Here is a 22726-nt window from a genome sequence, read left to right on the forward strand (position 1 = left end):
TTTTGCTGGGTCATGAATATACTATAATGTTAATTTCTAAGCCATCAGCAAATTGTGACATTTTGAAACAGTATAAAATTCAAACAAGATTTTACTTAACTGTTTGCAATAATAAGAAAATTATTTTTTAGATAACCAACTCATTTGTACAATAAACAATCTAAATGTTTATTGAAACTGTTTCTTCTGTTAAAGTGAAGAATTATTATAAGATGTTGTAATAATATTCCAATTTTAATAAACAACTTCTTTATTCTAAAACAGGTATGCACTGCTTAACAATGGAAATATATTCTGAGAAATATGTCTTTAAGTAATCATCCTAAGATGGCTCCACACACTTGGTATTTGGCAATCACCAAATAATTGCCTTTCACCACACTATTTGCCAAAGGGTTTTTTGTATGGCAAGCACATATATACACACAGATGATTATTTGAAAAACACCAGTTTATTGTGGAAATTATAAATATTTGTTTCTTTCATTCAGTACAATATACTGACAAGAAGTAGAAAATAGTGAATACTGAATATCACAATAGTCAAGCAAAATCAAAAGTAAATTGTTTACAAAACTTAGTATAGGCAAAATGTTTGCTCAGCATTTGGAAAATACCAAATGTGTGGCGCTGTCTTTAAAGTGTACTTAGACAAACTTATATGGTAAGGTCTACAATTCATATAGGTTACATGTAACATAACAATAAGTATTTATGTATCTAAGTATATCCAAGTAGAAAATGTACAAATTTTTCAGCTCCATTATAATCTTATAGAACCTCTGTCATATATGTATTCTGCCAATAATATAAGCCAAATATCATTAAGCAGTACATACCTGTATCTATAAATTTAATTATAATCAACTATATAAAATTTTAAATTAATATTTTCTTTGATCAACATTTAATAGTTCTAAATAATTTAAATGTATTAAAATAATATAGAAAATTCCTGAGAAAACTTTGTTATTTCTTATGTAGCTTATCCGATTAAATTTTTAATGAATTCTTATATTAACATGAGTCATTTTTGTATGTAATATATAAGACTATACAGAATGAAATAATTTTTTATATTTTTATTGTTTTTTTTCTATTTATGAGTTTGTTTATTTTTTAAATAAATATATATATATATATATTTAAAAAACAAACAAACTCATAAATAACAATAAAAAATAAACTAATAAAAAATAAACAAACTCATATTTATATGTATATATAAATAAATATATATATATATTCACCTAAAAACTAATATAAAAAAGTTTTTGTCTCTTGGAGCCAGTCATCTCTAGCCTTAAAAACTAAGGCTTGACTGTAAAATTAATTTTTTAAAAATATAAAAAAATAAATAATATTTACCTTTGCACCAAGACTATTGTCACTGTTAATTGTTTCTAAAAATCCACTATATAACTCCTAAATAAAAAATAATTTAGTAAGGTTAGGTAAATTACATTCAGAAGATTATGTTATATAATAAATATGATATAATATTTATATTTAATATATAACATATAATTAAAAAATATCTTAATTATATTTATTATAACTATAATTATTATTAATTAGAAATTATTAAATATACTAAATTATCAAAAACATATCTCAACTTTTTATTTGAATCTGTTTTATATGATTTTTATTATGCACTATTTACAACATGATAAACATTTTATTCAATTAAAGACTAGTAAATGATTTTACATGAACGTAATAATTTGAAAAACTTCATCTGTAGAAGTATATTGAGAAATATGTAAGTAAAGAATAATTTATCTGTAAAGATGATTAATTTTTAAAAAATTCTTGTTTTTAAATAAATGATATTTACTTTTAAATAAAATAAAAACAAAGATCATCAAAGTGCTTACCTGTAATGAAATTTAATGAGTAAATTGAATAAGATACATCAGGCATGGCCAATGAATCAATCATAGCATCACATCTAATCAATCATGAATATGGCCTTTGAAAACATGAAAAATGTTTAATTTTTATGGGAATGTAAATTCCAAATTTTCTACCATGAAATCTTTTGACTATTGCTATGACTTGTGAATACAATGTGTGATAATCTTTGTTTCTGATTTGCAAAACAGTAAAAAAAAAAAAACAGATACCAAACGGAAAATACAAGGAAACAGAACTTTAAAAATTGCTTTGTTGTGTCCTAAACAATTTCAGTGAGAATAAGTGAAGAACAATTGTCAGAAGAAATTGAAACTTATGCTTTGTACAATAAATAGAAATAATTTGTTCTACTGTGGTGCTGATAAATGCTGCTGTTACCATGACACTAATAAGCAAACTAAAGAGGTAACATGAAACATCAATTGCCATGCAATAAATGAATATAATTATGTTTAGTACTATAATTTTACAAGGTCAGATTAATCAACTTTTTATAAAAAAATAAAAATATTATAGTAGTTCATTGGTACTTTTAACTCCTGAAAGGCAAAAACCCATTTGGCCAAGCCTGAGATATATCTTCAATAGTTCAAATGCTTTTACATGAAAATATAATATTCAAACTAAAATTAAGTTATCTTTATTCAAATAATTAAATTTCTTATTTTTAATCAAGATAACAAATTTTTAAAATTATAATTTGAAATCAGAAACTAAAAAACATTTTTCTCTTACCTTATAAATATGAGAGCTATCTTGGCAGTAGCATAAAATGTGTTTTAAACATAAAAGAATGTACAACCTTTCATTGTAATAAAAATTCCATATCTGTTTAAAAGACAGTAAATATTTGCTATTAATATTAAAATAAAAGTATGCATAATTCAAACAAATGGCTTTAATTTATAAATATTTCACCTCTAAAAGCAACGATTGTAAATGTCGTTCACTGCTAAAAATCACCTAAAAATAAAAACAACATTAAGTTATTCTGTTGTTCTTCTGTGTTAAAATTATTTGATACTATACTTTGACTACAATGCTAACACTAACAAAGTCAATCGCACTCCATGCCCTTCAAATTATTATTGTTAAGTACTGCACAATATATTAGAATCATTTGTCAGTAGTAGGATTTTTTAGAGTGAACGCTGACATCTGAAAACACTCATTACACTCAGCACCTAACAATCACTTAAAATTAGAAGTTAAAATGTTTTTTTCAGGCATTACAACAAGAACAGAAGCAACAACAATTAAAGTAAAATTTATTCCATATTGGTAAATTAAAAAAAACTAAAGTCAAATGTCAATTAAAAATCCTAACTGTTTATTTTATTCAAGTAATGTTTATTTGAATGCAATTATAATTTCATATACATGTGAAACAAAGAAAGAAAAATGATCAAAAGAATATATTTTATTGATAACATTTAATTTTAGAAGACAATTTATAATAGAAAACAAAGAAATAAGATAAAAATACAGTCGAACCTTGATTTATGAACTTAATTCGTTCTTGAAATTTGTTCTCAAACAGCAACAAATTTTCCCATAAGAAACAATGTAAAATGGATTAATCAATTCCCAACTCCCTAAAACAAAATCTTTTTTTTTCTTTTAACCTTTTAGCTGTATTTCATCCATAAAAATGCAATATAATATTATCTATATCTGTTCTATATGTGTATTAAAAGCAATATGTTCTGTCAACGTCAACCATAACCAACACTTTACAAAGAAGTGCTATAAACAGAGACTCAAATCTGACTATCTCCATGAAATATAACTAAATCTAACCAAATTCTTAAATGCCATTTATATTACGTAAATGTTTAATACGGTTTTTAATATTTAATTTGATTTAAATTCAACTCTGGCACATACCAAAAGTCAGAAATATTATCTATCCTGCATGCTTGAAATGTAATTTAAATAGCATCATCATCAATGATTCATATCATAATGCAAAATGATCTTGGTGCCACTAAACTTCTGAATCAGAAGTCCTGTTGTTGATTGGTCAGGCTGTCAACTTTCTTTCACATTGGAAGTGTAGAAAGTTGACCATTGGTGGCTGGATCTACCAAGCAGCTTGTTCGGAAACCGAGTTATCATGTGCCAACTGGAGCAAATATGGCATTCAAAATTTTGTTTCTAAACCGGATTGTTTGTAAATTGGTGTTCATAACCCAACATTTGACTGTAATTCAAACATTTTCAGAAATTAAGAGGGAAACAGATCTTTACTATGGAAACAAATATTAAAAACAGTTGTTAATTGAGTAGTTTGTATATGCTAATGATGGTCAAATGTTTGGATAAAACATCTGTCTCAATGAAAGTATTATCATCTGAATTAAGCCATTATTTGATTTACTTATTTATTATTAAGAACTTTGTAAACTTTTGTTATAAAATGACCACAATAACAAAGCAGTGGTTCCCAACTTTTGAGGCCATGGAACACCATTTACATACTTTTTCTTATATGGAACATTAAAACATATTCAAAAATTGATAAGAAATTGCATGTTTACTATTCTCACAAAACAATAAGGTTATTGAATAAAATAGTTAACACAAAATTATCTAGATATACACTAATATGTTGCAATGTACTGGAATAAATTTTAAATAAAAATTTTAAATCGTTTTTTTTTGAAGAAACTCTGAGCAAGTTTGCCAAACACAGGCTGAGAATTACTGATATAAAAAATTAATAATAACCAAAACCCATCTAAATATTACTTAACCCTTTGATGAGTGAGTTTAGAGTTTTCCCCAAGAATGAGTGAGCTTTTGAAAAAGGATATCTAGTTTTCCAATTCATATTTTTTAATAAAGTAGGCAATGTTTTCTTCTGATTTGATTGTGTCGAATAACTCCAACAATTCAGAAGGAAACGTTAAGTGGGAATGACTACTAGACGCCATGTTGTCTTCATGATAAGAAATTCAATGCTAAATCTCACAAAACTTACAAAAACACCACATGAAAAATGATTTTCTCAACCTGTTAATAGATTTCACTAGCTATCTGTAAAGTTTTGTGTTTTCCCATAAACTTACACCCTTTGTCAGAAAAGTTCCAGGAAGAAGCTCGTAAAAACTAGAAAATTGCAATTACCAAGTAATGATCCTAGCTCCTGTCATAGTACCCTCAGCTATCTGTACACAATTGCCAACGTTTCTAGAGGTCTTGGAAGCAAGCAGAGAAAGCTTCAAGTGTGATGCTTGTTAGCTCATTTGTCACAGCTCATTGGACGTCTGCAATATCTTGATGAAACGTCCCTTTCAGTTGCTTTTTCACTCACAGAAACAAGAAAAAAAAAAAAACACTTTTCTGACAAAGGATTGCAACTGAAAGGGACATTTTGTCAAGATATCACAGACATCCAATGAGCTGTGACAAATGAGCTAACAAGCATCACACTTGAAGCTTTCTCTGCTTGCTTCCAAGACCTCTAGAAACGTTGGCAATTGTGTATAGATAGCTGAGGGGACTACTTTGATAGGAGTTAGGATCATTACTTGGTAATTGCAATTTGTTGTTGATAATTGTTGTTGCAATGGTAATTGTTAAGGAATGGACTGTCCCATGTCCTTTCATGGGGTTTTTTCAGCTATGTCAGATGCAATTTTATATTTTTTACAAGTTTTGTCCTGGAACTTTTCTGACAAAGGGAGTACAAGCAACCTACAAGGCAAACTTAAAGAATATATACTGTATATGCTTACTCTGCAGAGCTCACTACATATATCATGTATATTTACAGGAGTACTCATCAAAGAGTTAATTTTATAATCAATTTTCTTCATATTCTATATTAAACAAATCAAAATTCATCTGTTTAAAATTCATTTATATGTTTATAGTATAAACAAATTCCTAATATTCATACAAATAATTAAAATTTGATTTACCTTGATATTATTTTGGGTGCCTTTGTATTCATACAGTAAATAAGAACAAAACAATTCATAGCATTGAAGTTCATCAATTTGCTGAAAAATAAAAGAACTTTTAATATTTGTAATGTTGTTATCACATTAAAAAGAACAGTATTTGACACAAAGCAATCCAAAAAGAGCTTACAAACTATAAATGCAATTTTCTTAATAACAAAATGAGTATAATTTTGAAATAACCAAGCTACAGTGACTTCAATGTATCAGAAAAGATTTAAGAATTTAAAATTTAAATACTCACTTGTTCTAGGGAAAACTTTATTTAAAGTTATATATTTGTGTAGAATGTGACCAAACAGGTATCTGCCAACTTTAAATGAAATTTTATACATACATACACAGATATATAGATGGCCAATTAAGGTAGTTAAGGTCTACTACTCTGGCCCAGAATCAAAACCAGACAAGCAACTCCAGGAATTGTTAAGGAATAGACTGTCCCATGTCCTTTCATGGGTTTTTTCAGCTATGTTCTTTTTTACTAGTCATTCCCTGCCTAAACCCAAGATGACACAGAAGAAGGCCCTTTTTTTGTGCCCACAGAGAGAAAACAACAAAAGAAGAAACTTTATATATACAAGAAATAAACAAAACTCTCCTGAAGAATAAATAAATAAATATAAAAGAGTGTCTCCATAGTTTGTCTTTTTACACAAATCCCAAGAACATAAAGTCATACAGTAGAGTTTACTTTTATTTTAAAGTTCTTCTCAGACTGAATATGTAAAATCCATTAAAATCACCTCTCTGGCAATGGCACAATATAAAAATATATGATTAATAAAATATCTATGATGAATATAAATTGTACAACCTTTGTTGTGTTTCTAAGGTATGTGAAAAGAACACATTATAAAGACACGCTATATTTTTGAGGATTTCTTCTATCCTAGTGAATTTTTAATTATATATTCATCCTAGATATTTTATTAATAGAATATAGAATTTTAACATTTCTTTTATTGTTTTACACAGAGAAATTTGTAATGACATTGAAGTTAAACATACAGTGTTGCATACAACTTATGGTCTCATATACAATACCATATAGAAACATCAAACGATCACATAAATAATCAGGCTATAATTCTGCTAATTTAAATAATTTATACTAAGTAATTTGCTACTAGAGGTAGATGTTAGGCCCCCTCTCTTAACTAAATTAATAATTATAATTTTAATGTGATCATATATAATTATAATTTAATGTGATCATATTGGGCTTTGCAATGTTTATTATACAATACCATATATATAACTAATGTCATTACAAATTTTTCACTGCACAGTAATTTTTCAGACACTGTGTATATTATTAATACACTACAATGCCAGTGTAATATGTTACAGTCAGCTGATCGTCATTGAGAATTATAAGATTTTTGTTGCCCCCATGATAAAATATAATTAGTATGCTTATATCTTAATTCTAAATTTTGTATCTCTCTAGAACAGTCAGTGTAAAATAGCTCAATGTAATTAGTAATGTGTTTATTGTGTATGTATGTTATTAAGTGCAGATTTGAGTCTATTCTGAATCAACAATTTGATTTTTTGAGATTTTAAAATTATTAATTAAACTAGTGGGTACGCCCGGCGTTGCTCGGGCAAAAGTAACGATAGCAAAGATTAAGATTATTACGTTATAGTCAACTTTACCCGTTTTCACAGAATGCAAGAATTCAGTCCCCCTGTTTCCCGACTAATTAGAGAATTTTTAGATGGGTCTAAAAATATGTTCAATTTCCTGCAAAAACGAAAAAAAAAATGCATCTGCATCTTGCACATCGCTTTCTCTTAACAATTCCATTGTTACATAACATGAAAATTACAGTTCCATTGTTGATGGAAGTGTTAAGCCTTAATCCTGTCCCTCTCCCCCGTGGGGAGGAATTTCGAAAAATCCCTTCTTAGTGTGCATTCTCGTGACGTACCCTAACTGTGTACCAAATTTCAACTTTCAACTCCTAACCATTTGGGCTCTGCACTGAATTTATTATCAACTCGTCTCCATAATGTATTTAGCATAATTTATAATTTAATTATTTTAAATTAATCTATTAATCTAATTATCATAAAATGAATAGCTTAGCAAACAAATTTAGTTATCCTTTGATTTTCGTTTAGATATTTAAGTAAGAGGAATATATAAATTGATGAGGAAAAATTCCTCATCAATTTCAATAATTAAATTGATTATTAATCAATTAATTTATGAAAATATTATACAAAATTTATAGTTTGAAATTTAAGGAATTTGTAGAAACTTTATCAGTAATCTCAAAGATTACTGATACAGTTTCTACAAATAGATATGAAAATAATTATTATTTCAGAATCACTGTAGCATTAAAGCAGGCCTGGCCAATCCAAATTGTTTTGCGAGCCACTTTGATACACGTAACATTACAGTGGGCCACAATTTAGACAAACATGCTTTTAAAAAAGTAAAACAAATACAGAATGAGTAAGATTTTATTGTTATACCATGAGTTCGTACTCGCACTTGTGCACTGTAACAATGACATAGGTAAATTTTCATTTATTTAATTGTTTTGGTATACACATAACAACAAACAAAAGTTTTAATAAATATATAATATTGCTTAGCAGGACACATAATTTAACATGACGGGCCGCATGTGGCCCGTGGGTTGGCCAGGCCTGCATTAAAGCATTCCACACATTTGAAATTTGCCAGTTGCTGAATAATTCCCTATTTGTCCCCTTTGATTCGACACAATATATCGACAAGGAGTGGGAAATGCAAAATGCTGAATATTAGTCATGAGTAAATCATCCACACTATTTGGCACTGCCAAATGTTTGCTCAGCATTCAGCAAATACCAATGTGTGGAGTCATCTTAATGCCTCCAAAACATTCTAACATTTGTCTATACAAATAATTAAAAAAGAAACATACCAAAAAAATATCAAATTATTTTGTTGTTAATATACAGGCATTATTACATCAACTTACCAAAACTTTACTTAATTTCTGGATAAATTCTAACTGAGTTCCTTGAATATTCTGACTTTTTAATTTTTCTAAAGAAGCTGAACTGTAAAATAAATTATTAAATATTTATCCTTTTTTTGAATGTCTCATAACTAAAAATATAAAAATTAAAGTCTGCCATTAAAATTCATTATGTAAAAATTATTAATAACATTAACATATTATTTAAACTGTCTAATATAGTATTTTGATGTATAGTTTATTTCTATAACTTTAGACTACTGCCAAAGATAAGCAGCCTTTTAACATACATCACAATGGACCAAAGTTAATGTGAACTTTACTATAGTTAGATATCATTAAACAATCTCAAAAATCTCATTAAATATAACAATTCATTCACTTTTAAATAGGCTTTATAAGTAAAAATACATACCATGCTTTCTTAATTCTAAAGTGCATCTGTTTTTAAACTTTTCTAGCTTCCAAAATTGGGGTGTACATAAGAACTCAACAGAACATACAAAACAAAATTGGGGTGCACATCAGAACATACAAAAGTCAACTTAATGAATGCAGTTTCATTTGCTCCTCACGTCACTCAACAATTTGCACATATTATGTAATTGCAACATATACCATATGTAGCAATTATTAAAGTGTTAATGGGAAGGATGGTATACATCCTTCCCATTATTTGAGTTTTAATTTTAGAAGAATTTGATGATCTTTTGAATTACAGCAGGAGGGTAAACAATATCTAGCAGACAGATCATCTGTGAACCGAAGTTTAAGTGGAGAGTTATCCACTATCCATTGTGCTAAAGAACATTTATAAGATATTACAGTACAATATATATATCTATAGTCAGGTATATATATATATATATATATCTACCTGACTACATTACCTTTCTGTAGCTGCACGTTTAGGTGACAGAGTGCAAACTACATTCACAAGGTAACTTTTTCAGGTTTTGATGTCTCTAAAATGAGGAGATGTACATTGGAATTCAGAAAACATGGTAATGTTAATTACAATGTTATAATATGAATCCTAAATTTAAAAAAATAATTAGTTTTAAGCAAATTAAAATTTAATTTAAATTTCATAAAAAGATTGGCTTTCTATTTATGTCAATTAATGTCAGCCCACCATAAATTGACTTCCTCTTGTTAAATAAAATGAGCATTTCTAGAATCAGTTAATCACTTATTCTAAAATTTTTAATTTAATTAAATTCTAATTTCACGTAAAATATAAGTAAAGAATTCCTCAGATTCTTGTTTTCAACATTAAACAATAATTTCATCAACTTCAGTCATTCATTTTTGGAAACTCTTTCAAATTCTTTTTTCTACTCGTATATCTAAAGAGGGCCAATAAAGAGGCCAAAACATTTGTATTTTAAGAAAATAATTGCTGGAAGAAGTATTAAAGTGTTAAGTAAATATTCACTACAGTCAGTAAAGCAAAATGAATATTTCAAAGCATGAAAACTTTATATTTCTCTAATGAGCTGAAAATGCAATTTCTGTATGCATTCTGACCTGCTATTCATTCATATAAGATCATGTTAAATAATGTTTTCCATTAGCACTATTATTTTTAATAGAAAGTATTAAAATTTTCCAATTTATCATATCCCAATCTGGAATAATATATTCTTAAAAAAATGTATAATAGAAAAAGAAATATCATTTACTAGATTTAAATATATAAATTTTCTTCTACATCATAGAACTTTCCATAATTGTTTTTATATATGCAAGACTGTAATTTTTGCTACATGAAAGTAAATTCTAAATGAGAAGTAAGAAATAAAAATATATCCTTTTAAATGAACTATTATATAATGATTAATAAGCTTAATTCAACAAAAACTTGCTAATCTGAATTAATTGAGACCTGAACCTGTTTGAATTAGCCAAAATTCTTTTCTCCAATGCATTTTTTATGTTAACGTAGGTTTCTCAATATACTGTAGCTAAATCAGCTCACTGTATTATAGCCCACCAGTGGTCAAGTGGTTCCGTACCCTGAACATTGGGAGTTCAGTCATGGATTTGCACCTCGCCAGGAGGGGCTGGCCACGTGGAGTTTTCCAGGTTTTTTCCACATTTGTGACACCTGAATAGGGGCCAGTTACCCTTAAAAAGACCTCCCAAAAGGCATTTTCCCCCAAGTCAAATTGTCCAAGTGTTGTGTTGCTGTAACTTAACTAAACAAACAAACCCACCGTATTACAACAAGATAACTGAAACCATTTAGTTTTTTTGACAACTGACAAACTTGGTTCACATATTTGGGGTTTTCAACCTCTTTCCATAAGTGTATCAACTAAAATAATAAATTTATTATTTATATTATTAAAGTATCACTTTGTGGCAATAATATTACTTACTTTGGCTTTTTATAAAATAAACCACCATACTTGATTCTTTCAATGTTATCCTCAAGTTCAGTTCCAACATACTCCTGAATTACAAAAATATGAAAATTTATCCTATTCATATAGATTCATCAAACATTAAAATATATTACTAAGTTACACTCAAACTGAATTATTAATTGACTTACAAACCATCCTGCACATTTTCCCAAATGTTTTTTGCACTTCAAAATTGACAATACTGGCTGCATTCAGCAGACTCAACAGTTACGAAGCTGTTGAGTATTTTTCTGGTAAATGACCTCTACAGTAGCACTGTTTTGGAACATGTTTGGTGTTTTGACGTCACATTTAGTAGCATCTTTCATTTACACTATCTATTACTAGCTGAAACTGACCAACGATGGCTGCTTCCAGTTCCAAAGCATATGTCATTCATTGTTCAGCAGATGTAACTATGTAACAGCTACTGATTAAAATACCTTTGCTCTGTTACAACTGTTGACTCTGCTGAATTGAATGCAGCCACTGTAACGCTAACCCTCACTAGTGCTAGAGCAATACTGGGATTCTTGCTAGAATGTAAACAGAACAAAATAAACATTCTGGAAATAGAATAATCAGCTTGCTCTAATTTTTTTTCTTTTTTCTGTGGATTTACAAGGGCTGTTCGGAAAGTTTGCGGCCTCAAATAGAATAACAAACAAAATAATGTTAAAACATTTTCATTTTTCAATGTAGTCTCCTTTGTTACCTTTACTTATTCCAGCGATGTTCTTGCTTTTTTATGTCATCACAATAGGTCAATTTATCAAGGTGTGCAAAATACTCATTCACTTCAGAGATGACTTTGTCATTTGAGTGGAATCTCTTTCCAGCCAAAAAATTTTTTTGGTTTGGAAAAAAGTGGAAGTCACTGGGGGCCAAATCAGGTGAGTACGGTGGATGAACTTTGCTTCCAATTAGTTCCATAATTGGAAGCAAAGTTCATTTATCTTTTGTTCAGTGATTCTGGCGGAATGTGCATTATCGTGGTGGAACAGAACCTTTTTCTTCTTCAAGTGTGGCCTCTTTTCTTCGATTTCTTTCTTCAGTTTTCCAAAAGTTCACAGTGATAGACAACATTGATGGTCTTTCCTCTTTCTTGGTAGTCAATAAAGATGATAGCTTTAGCATCCTAAAAAAACCGAGGTCATCACTTCCCCGCTGATAGAACTGTCTTTGCCTTCTTTGGTGGTGACAAACTGTGGTGTTTCCATTGCTTCGACTGTTCTTTTGTTTTAGGAGTGTAGTAGTGGATCCACGTTATAAACAAATTGTAAATTGTTCACAAACCAACGCACGAAATCCTGTGGGTTTTTCTGGTAGAAGTCCAAACACTCCTTTGACATCAAAGTGTGAACACGTTTTTGCTCGGCGGTCAGCAGATGCGGCACCCATCTTGCTGAGACCTTCGTCATACCAAAATTTTCAGTTAGGATGTGGTGCACTCGGTCAACAGAGATGCCTGTTGTCTCAGCTATCTCACACATTTTCAAACGGCGATCTACTAACACCAAATCGTGGACTTTGTCGATATTTTCTTCAGTGACAGCAATTGACGGCCATCCGCTGCGAGGGTCATCTTCCACACTCTCTCTGCCAGATTTGAAAAGGGTTGTCCATTTTTTCACAGTGGTGTATGAAGGAGCAGACTCTCCCAAAACTTCATCCATGTCAGCTTTGATTTGAGATGAGGTCAACCCATTTTTCGTCAGGTATTTTATGACCGCATGAGTCTCCGTCTTCTCCATTTTTGACAAAGCATGTGCACACTGACTATCTGCTAAGCTGTCAAGGCAAAACTTTACAATAAATTGAGCGGAAATTGGTATTGTATCTTTAGCAAATATGGCCAAATTATTCCCGCTAAGAATTAAATTGATTGCAGCGCCGCATATAGGCAAGGCCGTGAACTTTCCGAACAGCCCTCGTATGCCTGAAGTGGGCCCTGAATGGAGCCAAGAACATTTGCTTAGACTAAAATTTTGAAGTGCAAGAATCGTTTTACAGCTGGAAAAGTGCACAAGTTAGTTGGTAAGTCAATTAATATACACCATATATTTCTGCAGATAAGACAACTTTCAGATAAGACAAGGTATAAATTTTCATCAAAGTTTCATAGTTTAAGCATATATCTGTCCTATAAGATGACCCCCAAACTATCAATGGCCTATGAATTTAGTTTAGATCAGCAATCATCATCATCTGGATACTGTATAGCGTATACAGATTTATGTCCTATTTGTAATTTTTCAAATAAACAAATTTTATTTTCTGTATTGCTATTGATGCAAATGCTTGCACCAATTCGGGCATTAGGGTAATGACCTTGACTATTCACAAAAACGTCATATGGGTTATTCTATTTTGTGGACATATTCTACTCTCTACTAGTAAATAATTACAGTTTGTCTGTTTTTTTTTATAATGGTTTTAATTTATATAAATTTCAATCTAATTTTTTTGTATCTGTCCTACAAGACGACCCTGAATTTTGGGGGCCTTTTTTTATGATTCAACTATCGTCTTATCTGCAGAAATATACGGTATATATTAATTAGTCAATTAAATGTATGTGTGTGTATTATATATATATATATATATATATATATATATAAATTGTTATAAACTATATATATTGTTACAAACTATATATATTAATTAATATATATATTTTAGAGCTAAAATAATTTATACAAAGAAATTAAACACATTATCATCAAGTGAACAGGTAAAAATTTCATTTACATAGTATCGTTACAGTCACAAATCATTAAAATAAAATATGAATTTTAGTAAGTATTAAATAAATGAAAAGTTATTAAATTATAAATTACCTTAGATTTTAATAAAGAGGTTCCAGAAATAAGCACCCAAAGGTCCTTAGCTGACCTAAATGAAAATATTTAAATTATGAGGCAACTTGTAAAATTAACGAAAGAAAACTCCATATTTATACTTAAAAACTGAATTAAATTTCAAACTAAATTTTTAATAGTATCTTAAAATGTTTTCAAAATTTTATATATTCTATCCTCAAACAATACAAACACCAACAAAATCAAAAATATGCTAAAATGGGATGCAGAATTTGAACATTTAAAAGCAAAAAATGTTTTTTAAGACTCAAACCCTTTTCAGTTTATTTATTTTTTAATGGAACATCAATCTGATAATAAAACATTTTCATCTTCAAAAAAATTTTTTTTGCTAATCTTTCACTTCTAAATCCCATTTTAACATGAGTTGGCATTTAATAGGAAGGCTACAAAGATCAAAAGACAATAGTTTAATTTTTGTTTTAAATCTATATAAATTCCCTAAAAATTAAATATAGAAGGTAGCCAAAATATCATTGCATATAGTGGAGCAGATGCATATTATTACTTGTGATTCAGTTACTTCCAACGAAGAAACTGAATCACAAATCACAAACACAATTAAACCTTGTATAATGTCCACCTCCCAACAAGAATCACTTCTAAACAGCTGCAATTAAAAAATTTGAGTAAAAATAAGCTTGAAGCAATTAATAAGGTTGTATATAGTCAATTCTGAAACCACATTGTGGTATCTAATTTACTGAGTTTCCTAAGAGAAATGATTAGTTCAAAACAATACTTGCTTTATCAAATACCTTAATTTCACTTGTTTTGTGTTTGATGAGGCAAGTGATGTTTTGATTAATGAGTTTTCGTATGAAATCCACTAAAATATTAGTACATAAATGATATAGGGTGTGCAAAAAGTCACTGTGCATTAAGAAATTCATAACATTAAAGTTACACATACAGTACAGTCAATTCTGCTTAATTGGGATACATTGGGACTAATCCATTTTGGTCCAATTAAATGGCTGCCACAATTAAACAAACTAATAATAAATTTTAAAATAAAATATGTAATATGTAGGTAAATAAATGAGTAGGTAAAAAAATAATAATTAGGTACTGTACCTATTTTAATGCTTTATTAAACCAAAATACAGAAAATATTTATATTATAAATTGTGCAGAAAAAAATAATACATACATGATAAATTTTAATTCTGCAAAAATGCATAAAATGTAGTCTGTCTTTTTGCTTCTGAAATTTTGCATTTCTACAAAATCAGCACATATATCCAGTGCAGATGTAAAGCTTCCTTCATTACCTTCCTGCATATAATAATGTTATAACCCAACTATAAATTTTTTTGCCTTCACGATTTGTCACAAGCACAGGTAGGTCATCATCCTCATCATTGCTTTCTTTATCAAATTTTTGAAATTTGGATTTAATGACTTCAACAATTGCATCCTCAAAGTTTCATTTTCATCATAACATGGTAAAATGTCATCTATTGTTGGAAATTCATTATTATTCATGATAGGAACTTGCAGTATGCCTTCATTTTCCTCACTTCTCAAAATTTCAGGAACCTCCAAAGGTTTTAAACCACAAATAGCAAAGCAGTTTTGTATTGTGCTGCTTTTTGTAGTTTGCCAACTGTCAGCGACAAACTATACTGCTTACAAAATGCAGTATAGTTTGCACTGATCTCTAAGGCTGTTGATGGCCCACTGAAAGCCTACAAAGTTCACTGTGCTGTGGTCTGCATCCAGAAAAGGTTGCTCATCACTGATCTACCATATTAATATGGAACTGTACAACACATGCTAATTTTAATGCATAAAATACTGAAATATTCTTTGTTAATATTTCACATATAAATTATCTAAACAAAATCTCAGTGTATTCAAAAATACATAGGAAAGTGTAAATTGAGACACGGTAAAGAAGTTATCTCCCAGACATATCAAAGATAAATTTAAAGGTATATCAAGAAATTGAACAAAAATACATATTTCATTGTGTTTCAGTCATTCAAACATTCACAAACACAATAAGAAACAAGCAAAAGTTATTGTAACGTCGTCACAATACCTGGCTGCAATTTTTAATCACATTCTTAATTTATTTAAGATATATGCTCTCCACCTCAAATTAGTAGTGTCTTGCTTCTGTAGATCATACTTTTCCTGATAACAACAGTCACATGCTGGTCATCCATATAGGGAGAAATTTTTTAATTGATATCATGTGACTTCCAGTCTAGTATATAGTATATGGGGACTCCTGGACAACAGTGGGAATTTATAGGTCTACAATTTTTTCAAATTGTCCAATCAAAATATCTTTGATCAACTCATGAGATAATCACTTTGATATCTTTAAGTTGGTAACTTTAAGATTTTATAACATTTGGATGTCTATCATTAATTACAATCCCTCTCAAATTTCTTTTATATATCCATGCTTTCTTTACAACCTCCTCCTTATATCCTCCTCTTTGCAGCTTTTTATCCTTATTTCTTCTTCTAACCATGGGCTTTATTTCCCAAAATTGCTTGGTAAAACTAATATTTAGAATGTGCTCCAAGAAAATTGATTTTTGTTATGTTTTAAAAGAATTTGTAGTTACTTTTCATTATTTATTGAAATCAGTTTTAATATCATGTATATTTTACAAATGTAATATTGAAAAAACATTTTTTTTTATATATTCAAAAAAATTCCTGTAATTTTCCTCCTATCCATTAAAATTCAGTAAAGTACAATGAACAATAATTAAGAAATCTTGTTAGCAAAGGCTGGAATGGTGAGAAGTCTGTAAGCAATCCTATGATTTTTTGTTCATAGCACTTTTTATATGGATGAGCACTCAAAAATCCTGTAATTCTGGAAATATTTATCATATATAATCTCATCTGCAAATCAAATTGAGAAAGCATTGGTGTATCAGCTAAAAATAATTACTCCTAATCTGAGAAGTTACTTTTAGAATAATGCCCACACATTTATACTGTATATCTAAGAATTACCTAAAACTAATTTCCAGGATGCATATACTTTTTGTTTCAGATAGATGGATCTGTAAGATCAGATCAGTCATTGTCACATGATACAAATCACTTCTGTAAAGCATGTCAGTTGCAGAAAGTATACATGTAGGATCAAATCGTATTTATTCTGCAAAAAAAATTGCTCACAAAATGGTAAAATGGGAGAGTGCATGCCATAAATTCTTGCTGTATAATCTTGCAAAATTCTCTCTTAATACTTATTTCTTCATCCCAGTTTATCAGATATTTTAATAACGATGTTTTTATTTATCATTTATAAGTTTTAACTACTTTTCACTGTCGACAGTTAAACATATTTCTTTGCCATCAACTACAAACTTGACTTTAACTGTGTAGTCGCCATCTTCAATCCTATTTATCCTATCCAAACAATGGCTGCATTCAGCAGACTCAACAGTTCCAAAGCTGTTGAGTACTTTTCTGCCAAACGCCCTTTACACTAGCACTGTTTTGGAACATGTTTGGTGTTTTAATGTCACATTTATTAGTATCTTTCATTTACACTATACGATACTGACTAATGATGGCTGCTTTTTGTTCCAATCCACGTTTTCCGTTATTCAGTGAGACGTCAGCGCAGTGATAAAACTCATTCCATATTTTAGCTTGCTTGCAGTGCCATCTCAAAATGCTTACAAAATTTCATTAGCGAGGTTGAGGAGCACTAGCTTTTTGCTAAGACAATGAGCAAAGTATGGCAGCACCATGTTTGGAGGTTTTAATTGAACTAGAACAGGGGTCGGCAACCTGCGGCTCGCGAGCCACATGCGGCTCTTTAGTTCCATACGCAAATATTATTTATTTTATCAAAAAAAAAAAAAAAACATTTAAAAATCGTTCTGAATCGATTAACGAGGATTAGGCACCGATTCTATCTCTCAGCCACTTGTACTCGCTTTTCACCGCACCCCTCCCCCGTGACACACGTCGTCACTGTCGTCAGTCCGTCGGAAGCTCTCGAATGACGCCGTTGTCGGATGTTTCTATGTAGGTTTTAATTCGTTTTCGACGCAAGACAATTTGGTGTCTTCACCAGTGCTTTGGCTGTGACGTATAGTTTGTTGTTTCAAGTAAAAGAGTTAGAAGCAAATTATCTTCTCAAAGTTATGTATGTACATATATATTTATATTAATAATAAAAAAACCGAAGTAAAGGTAGGCAACATAATAAGTATTATATTTTTAAAATACATATTATACATATTTTTTCCAAATAAGATACCTAACTACTTTTTTGAAGTCAATAAGAATTGTCAAAAAAGAAACAAAGTGCTACTGTTGGATATTACCGCAAAAGTGTTTTTATTAAAATATATATTTAATAAATTACCTATTTTATTATTTATCTATTTTATAGCTTTTATTATTTAAAAATTAGCGTTAAAATAATAATTATAAATGTAAGTACCTATAAATTGTTATTTAATAAACCTATTTTCGAACTCTGAGAATCAAAGTAGGGAGGTATTTGCAGTTTTAGATTGTTTATATGTTTGGCAATTTTCATTGATTTTGGCATAGCTGGGCATAACACCTTTACTTGTACCGTGACTGCGCCGTGATAAACACGTTCTGACAAGTCCGTTCGTGCCAGTCGGCGATCACCGCACACGGGAGGCGACCACAGATGCGACGAAACTATGTACGTACTTATAGTCAATTAATACGTGAGAGAGTGAGACAAACAGTGTTTCGTGTCTAAATTATTTATTTTAATAATTAAATTATTAGAGAATTATTTATTTTATTTAGGTAAGTATTTTTAATTGGAAAATATCATCGTAAAATGTTTTTTGATAAATTATATTTCATTATGCCCAGCTTCTCGTATGTATTTACTTAGGTATACGTTGACATAGTAAATAATTGCAAAACTTGTCATCTGCTGTTTTGGATCCCTAAATAATAATTTTAAAAATTCTTTATTACAGCTTTACTGCAAGCAGGGCATCTACAAAAAAAAAGAGAAGAACTGAAGAAGAGCATCGAGAATTCAATCGGGATTGGACAGAGTCGTTCGCTTTCATATGCAACTCAGATGGCCTTCCAACATGTCTCATTTGCCACGAAAAACTCGCACACAATAAGAAATCAAATTTAGAGAGACACTTCACTAAAAAACATACTCAGTTTGCTAGTAAATATCCAGCCGGCGAAGAACGAAAAAAAAGCTGTCGACGAGCTCCAAAAACAAAAACAGCAATCAAGTTCCATGTTAAGTAACTGGACGCAATCTACAAGTAATGTTAATCTGGCAAGCTTCGCGGTATCACTAGAAATTGCAAAAAAGGCAAACCATTCACAGATGGTGAGTATGTCAAAGATTGCTTCATACGTGCATCTGAAGAACTGTTTCGTGATTTCAAAAACAAACCAGAAATCTTGAAAAAAATCAAAGAATTGCCACTATCCGCTAAAACAGTACAAGATAGAATAGCTAAAATGTCTTCAAATGTAACATATTTGCAGGTGGAAGATATTCAACTTTCTTCTGCCTTATCACTTGCTATAGATGAGTCTTGCGACATAAAAGACATGGCACAAGTTACCCTTTTTGTCAGGTATATGTCTTCCCAAGGTCCAAAAGAAGAACTTCTAGGATTGCTACCGCTCTCGGGACAAACTAGAGGGGAAGATATAGCGAATTCCGTGCAAAAATGCCTTGAAGACAATAAGATCGATTTAAATAAAATCGTTTCAATAGCAACTGATGGAGCCAGAAGTATGACAGGAAAAAATAAAGGGGCAACAACGATTCTTCAGAGCAAAGTAAACCACGAAATTCTTACGTTTCACTGTATAATACACCAAGAAACGCTTTGTGCCCAAACATTTCCGGCCGAAATAGTTGAGGTCATGAATTTGGTAATCAAGATTGTTAATAGCATCTTGTCAAAAGCACTCTACCATCGTCAGTTTAAAGAATTCTTAAACGAAATGGAGACTCAGTATTCCGACCTCCTTCTTCACAATAAAGTGCGATGGCTTTCGAAAGGTAAGGTGTTGAAACGTTTCGCTTTGTGCTTGAATGAAATAAATACATTCCTAAATGAAAAAGGCATTAATCACCCTGAATTAGAGAACAACAAATGGTTGCAAAAATTTTACTTTATGGTGGATATCACAGCGAAATTAAATGAGCTGAATCTAAAACTGCAAGGAAAGGGAAACCCAGCCTATGTTTTGGTAGAAGAATTGGTTTGTTTTGAAGAAAAATTAATTCTTTTTGCAGAAGATATTCAGAGCGGTAAATTACTTCATTTTCAATTTCTAAAGCAATATCGCGATAAAACCAGTGCAACTGTTGACACGAATTACTTCAGCACAGTTATAAAAAAAATTAAAGATGAATTTGCTGACAGATTTGAGCAATTCAAAACCAACAAAACCACTCTAGCATTCATAGTAAATCCTCTTAACACAAATAGTAACGAAATCCACATTGAGCCATTTGGAATTGATACTGGATCTCTAGAAATGCAATTGATCGATTTAAAAAGTAAAGCTTTGTGGAGTGGAAAATTTACAGAGTTGAAAAGCAAGTTGGAAGAGTTGGAGGTCCAGAAATGTATGTACGTAATGCAACAAAAGTGGACAGCTTTAAAAGAAATGCCGCGACTTGAGGCACTTATATTCGACGCATGGAATAGTCTTCCAGATTGCTACAGTGAGGTGAAGAAGTTGGCATTTGGAGTGCTGACTATCTTCAGATCGACATATTCGTGCGAGCAAGCATTCTCTTGCATGAATATAATTAAAAGTAAAGTAAGAAGCCAACTAACAAATGAAAATTTAGAATCGTGTCTGAAACTTAACAACAAGTTATGAGCCAAATTTATCGAAACTTTCTAAAACCATGCAAAGCCAACGCTCCCATTGAATTTGTTTGCTCAATTGTTTGTTATTCAAGTACAAGTTAGTGTTGTAAGTAAATGTTTAATTAATAATAAAGACCTTTAATGACAAATTAAAAAAAAGCAGAAGAAAAAAAACACAGAACACCAGGTTTTGGGTTACACCCCAGCATACTTAAGTAAATGTTTAATTGTTTTAATTTTTTACTTAAATAATAAGTAATTATCTAATAATGCCATATATATATTATCTAATTTGTTGTGAAAATCACTACTTATATATGAATAAATAGATTAGTTTTTTTTTAATCAAAAAACTTAATTTATGCAAGTACTATTTATTGTTGGCAAGAAAAAATTTTGTGGCTCTTTAAAAACTTTGAAATTTTGTAAATTGTAATTTTTGACTCTTCCGACTCAAAAGGTTGCCGACCCCTGAACTAGAAGATCAAAATTTTCTTTTAAATATGGATGAAAGAACTTATGACAGTTTACGAACAGCTAAAATAAACATATTTTTAACTTTTTCCTGTCTGAAAGACTGACAGGTGTAATTGTCTTTTCATCTTCATATGGCAGATACGAAGACTGAATTTCTTAGTTATTATTTGTATCTTGATTTTAGATATCAAGTAATAATATAATAATTAGCATTATATAACTCACATGTCGAAACTTTCAGCAAAACCATATATATATTTTATAATGCAATCTACAGCATATATAAACTTATTTTAAAGAACTCCAGACATCATTCAGTGCAGCTGACCTAGGCTTGCTTGGAAATATCGTCACTGTATTTAGGCATGATTTCATGAACATGGCCAGATATTTTGGACCTATCTTCTCAATATTCCTCATTAGAATCGATTGCAGCTATTAAAGACAAGTCTTGTAGCTCACCATAGTCATTTTTGAAAAAGCTAAAATTGGGATTTATAACAAATACTCTAAACATTTATAATAGCTACTGTGAAAAACACAATCCATTTTTATTAGCGGAGTGCTAGCTGTTACGTTCCTTGTAACATATCAGCAGAAAGCTAAATATTTCACACATCCGCTAGCAGATAACAAGTGCTATGCTGAATTATGGAAAACGTGGAATGCATACGTCACTCATCATTCAGCAGATGTAACTACATAACAGCTACAAATTGAAACACCTTTGTTCAGTTAAGACTTTTGACTCTGCAAAATTTAGCCAATCCTATCCTCCACTCAAATTAGTCAGATTGCAATCCAGCCGATCCTAGATGGCATTTGTATACGCAGACAGAGATCGATCAGATTGCTATAGTTCATTTGTATACATGATTTGAACGATCAGAGCAATCTGGGATCAGTTTGATTCCAAAAGTATATGCACCCTTACCATAATCCACAGCTTAGGAAGTTCTCGAAAACTAATTAACATTTTTAAATACCTATTTTGGTACAATTACACCTCTGAATGAGGCAGTTGGTACTTTATCACCGATGCACACCTTAGACAAGCAGGGATTGAAATTTGGGGGGGTGCAAAACCTTCATTCAGAACTGCAATTTTACTCATATTTTTCGTAAAAAACGTAAATTAACCCATTCTTTACGACGAAAACAAAGTGTAGCTTTTATCTACTCAAATTGATAAACCTAATATTTTGACTTATACGAGAGAATTTCATCAAATAAAAATTA

The 22726-nt window shown here is 30.2% G+C and overlaps 1 protein-coding gene across 1 annotated transcript in view; it reads right to left on the reverse strand.

Annotated features, from left to right (window-relative positions):
- Nup188 (nuclear pore complex protein Nup188) overlaps positions 1 to 22726 on the reverse strand; it is a 68880-nt gene that overhangs the window by 45916 nt on the left and 238 nt on the right. The window contains 7 exon segments of the mRNA XM_067283761.1: positions 1369 to 1425; positions 2656 to 2748; positions 2839 to 2883; positions 5847 to 5927; positions 8873 to 8954; positions 11257 to 11330; positions 14124 to 14178. Of these exon segments, the coding sequence (XP_067139862.1) occupies positions 1369 to 1425; positions 2656 to 2748; positions 2839 to 2883; positions 5847 to 5927; positions 8873 to 8954; positions 11257 to 11330; positions 14124 to 14178 (487 nt within the window).

This window comes from Centruroides vittatus, unplaced genomic scaffold, assembly GCF_030686945.1.
Source record: "Centruroides vittatus isolate TY-2023 unplaced genomic scaffold, ASM3068694v2 scaffold_1015, whole genome shotgun sequence".
Lineage (NCBI taxonomy): Eukaryota > Metazoa > Arthropoda > Arachnida > Scorpiones > Buthidae > Centruroides > Centruroides vittatus.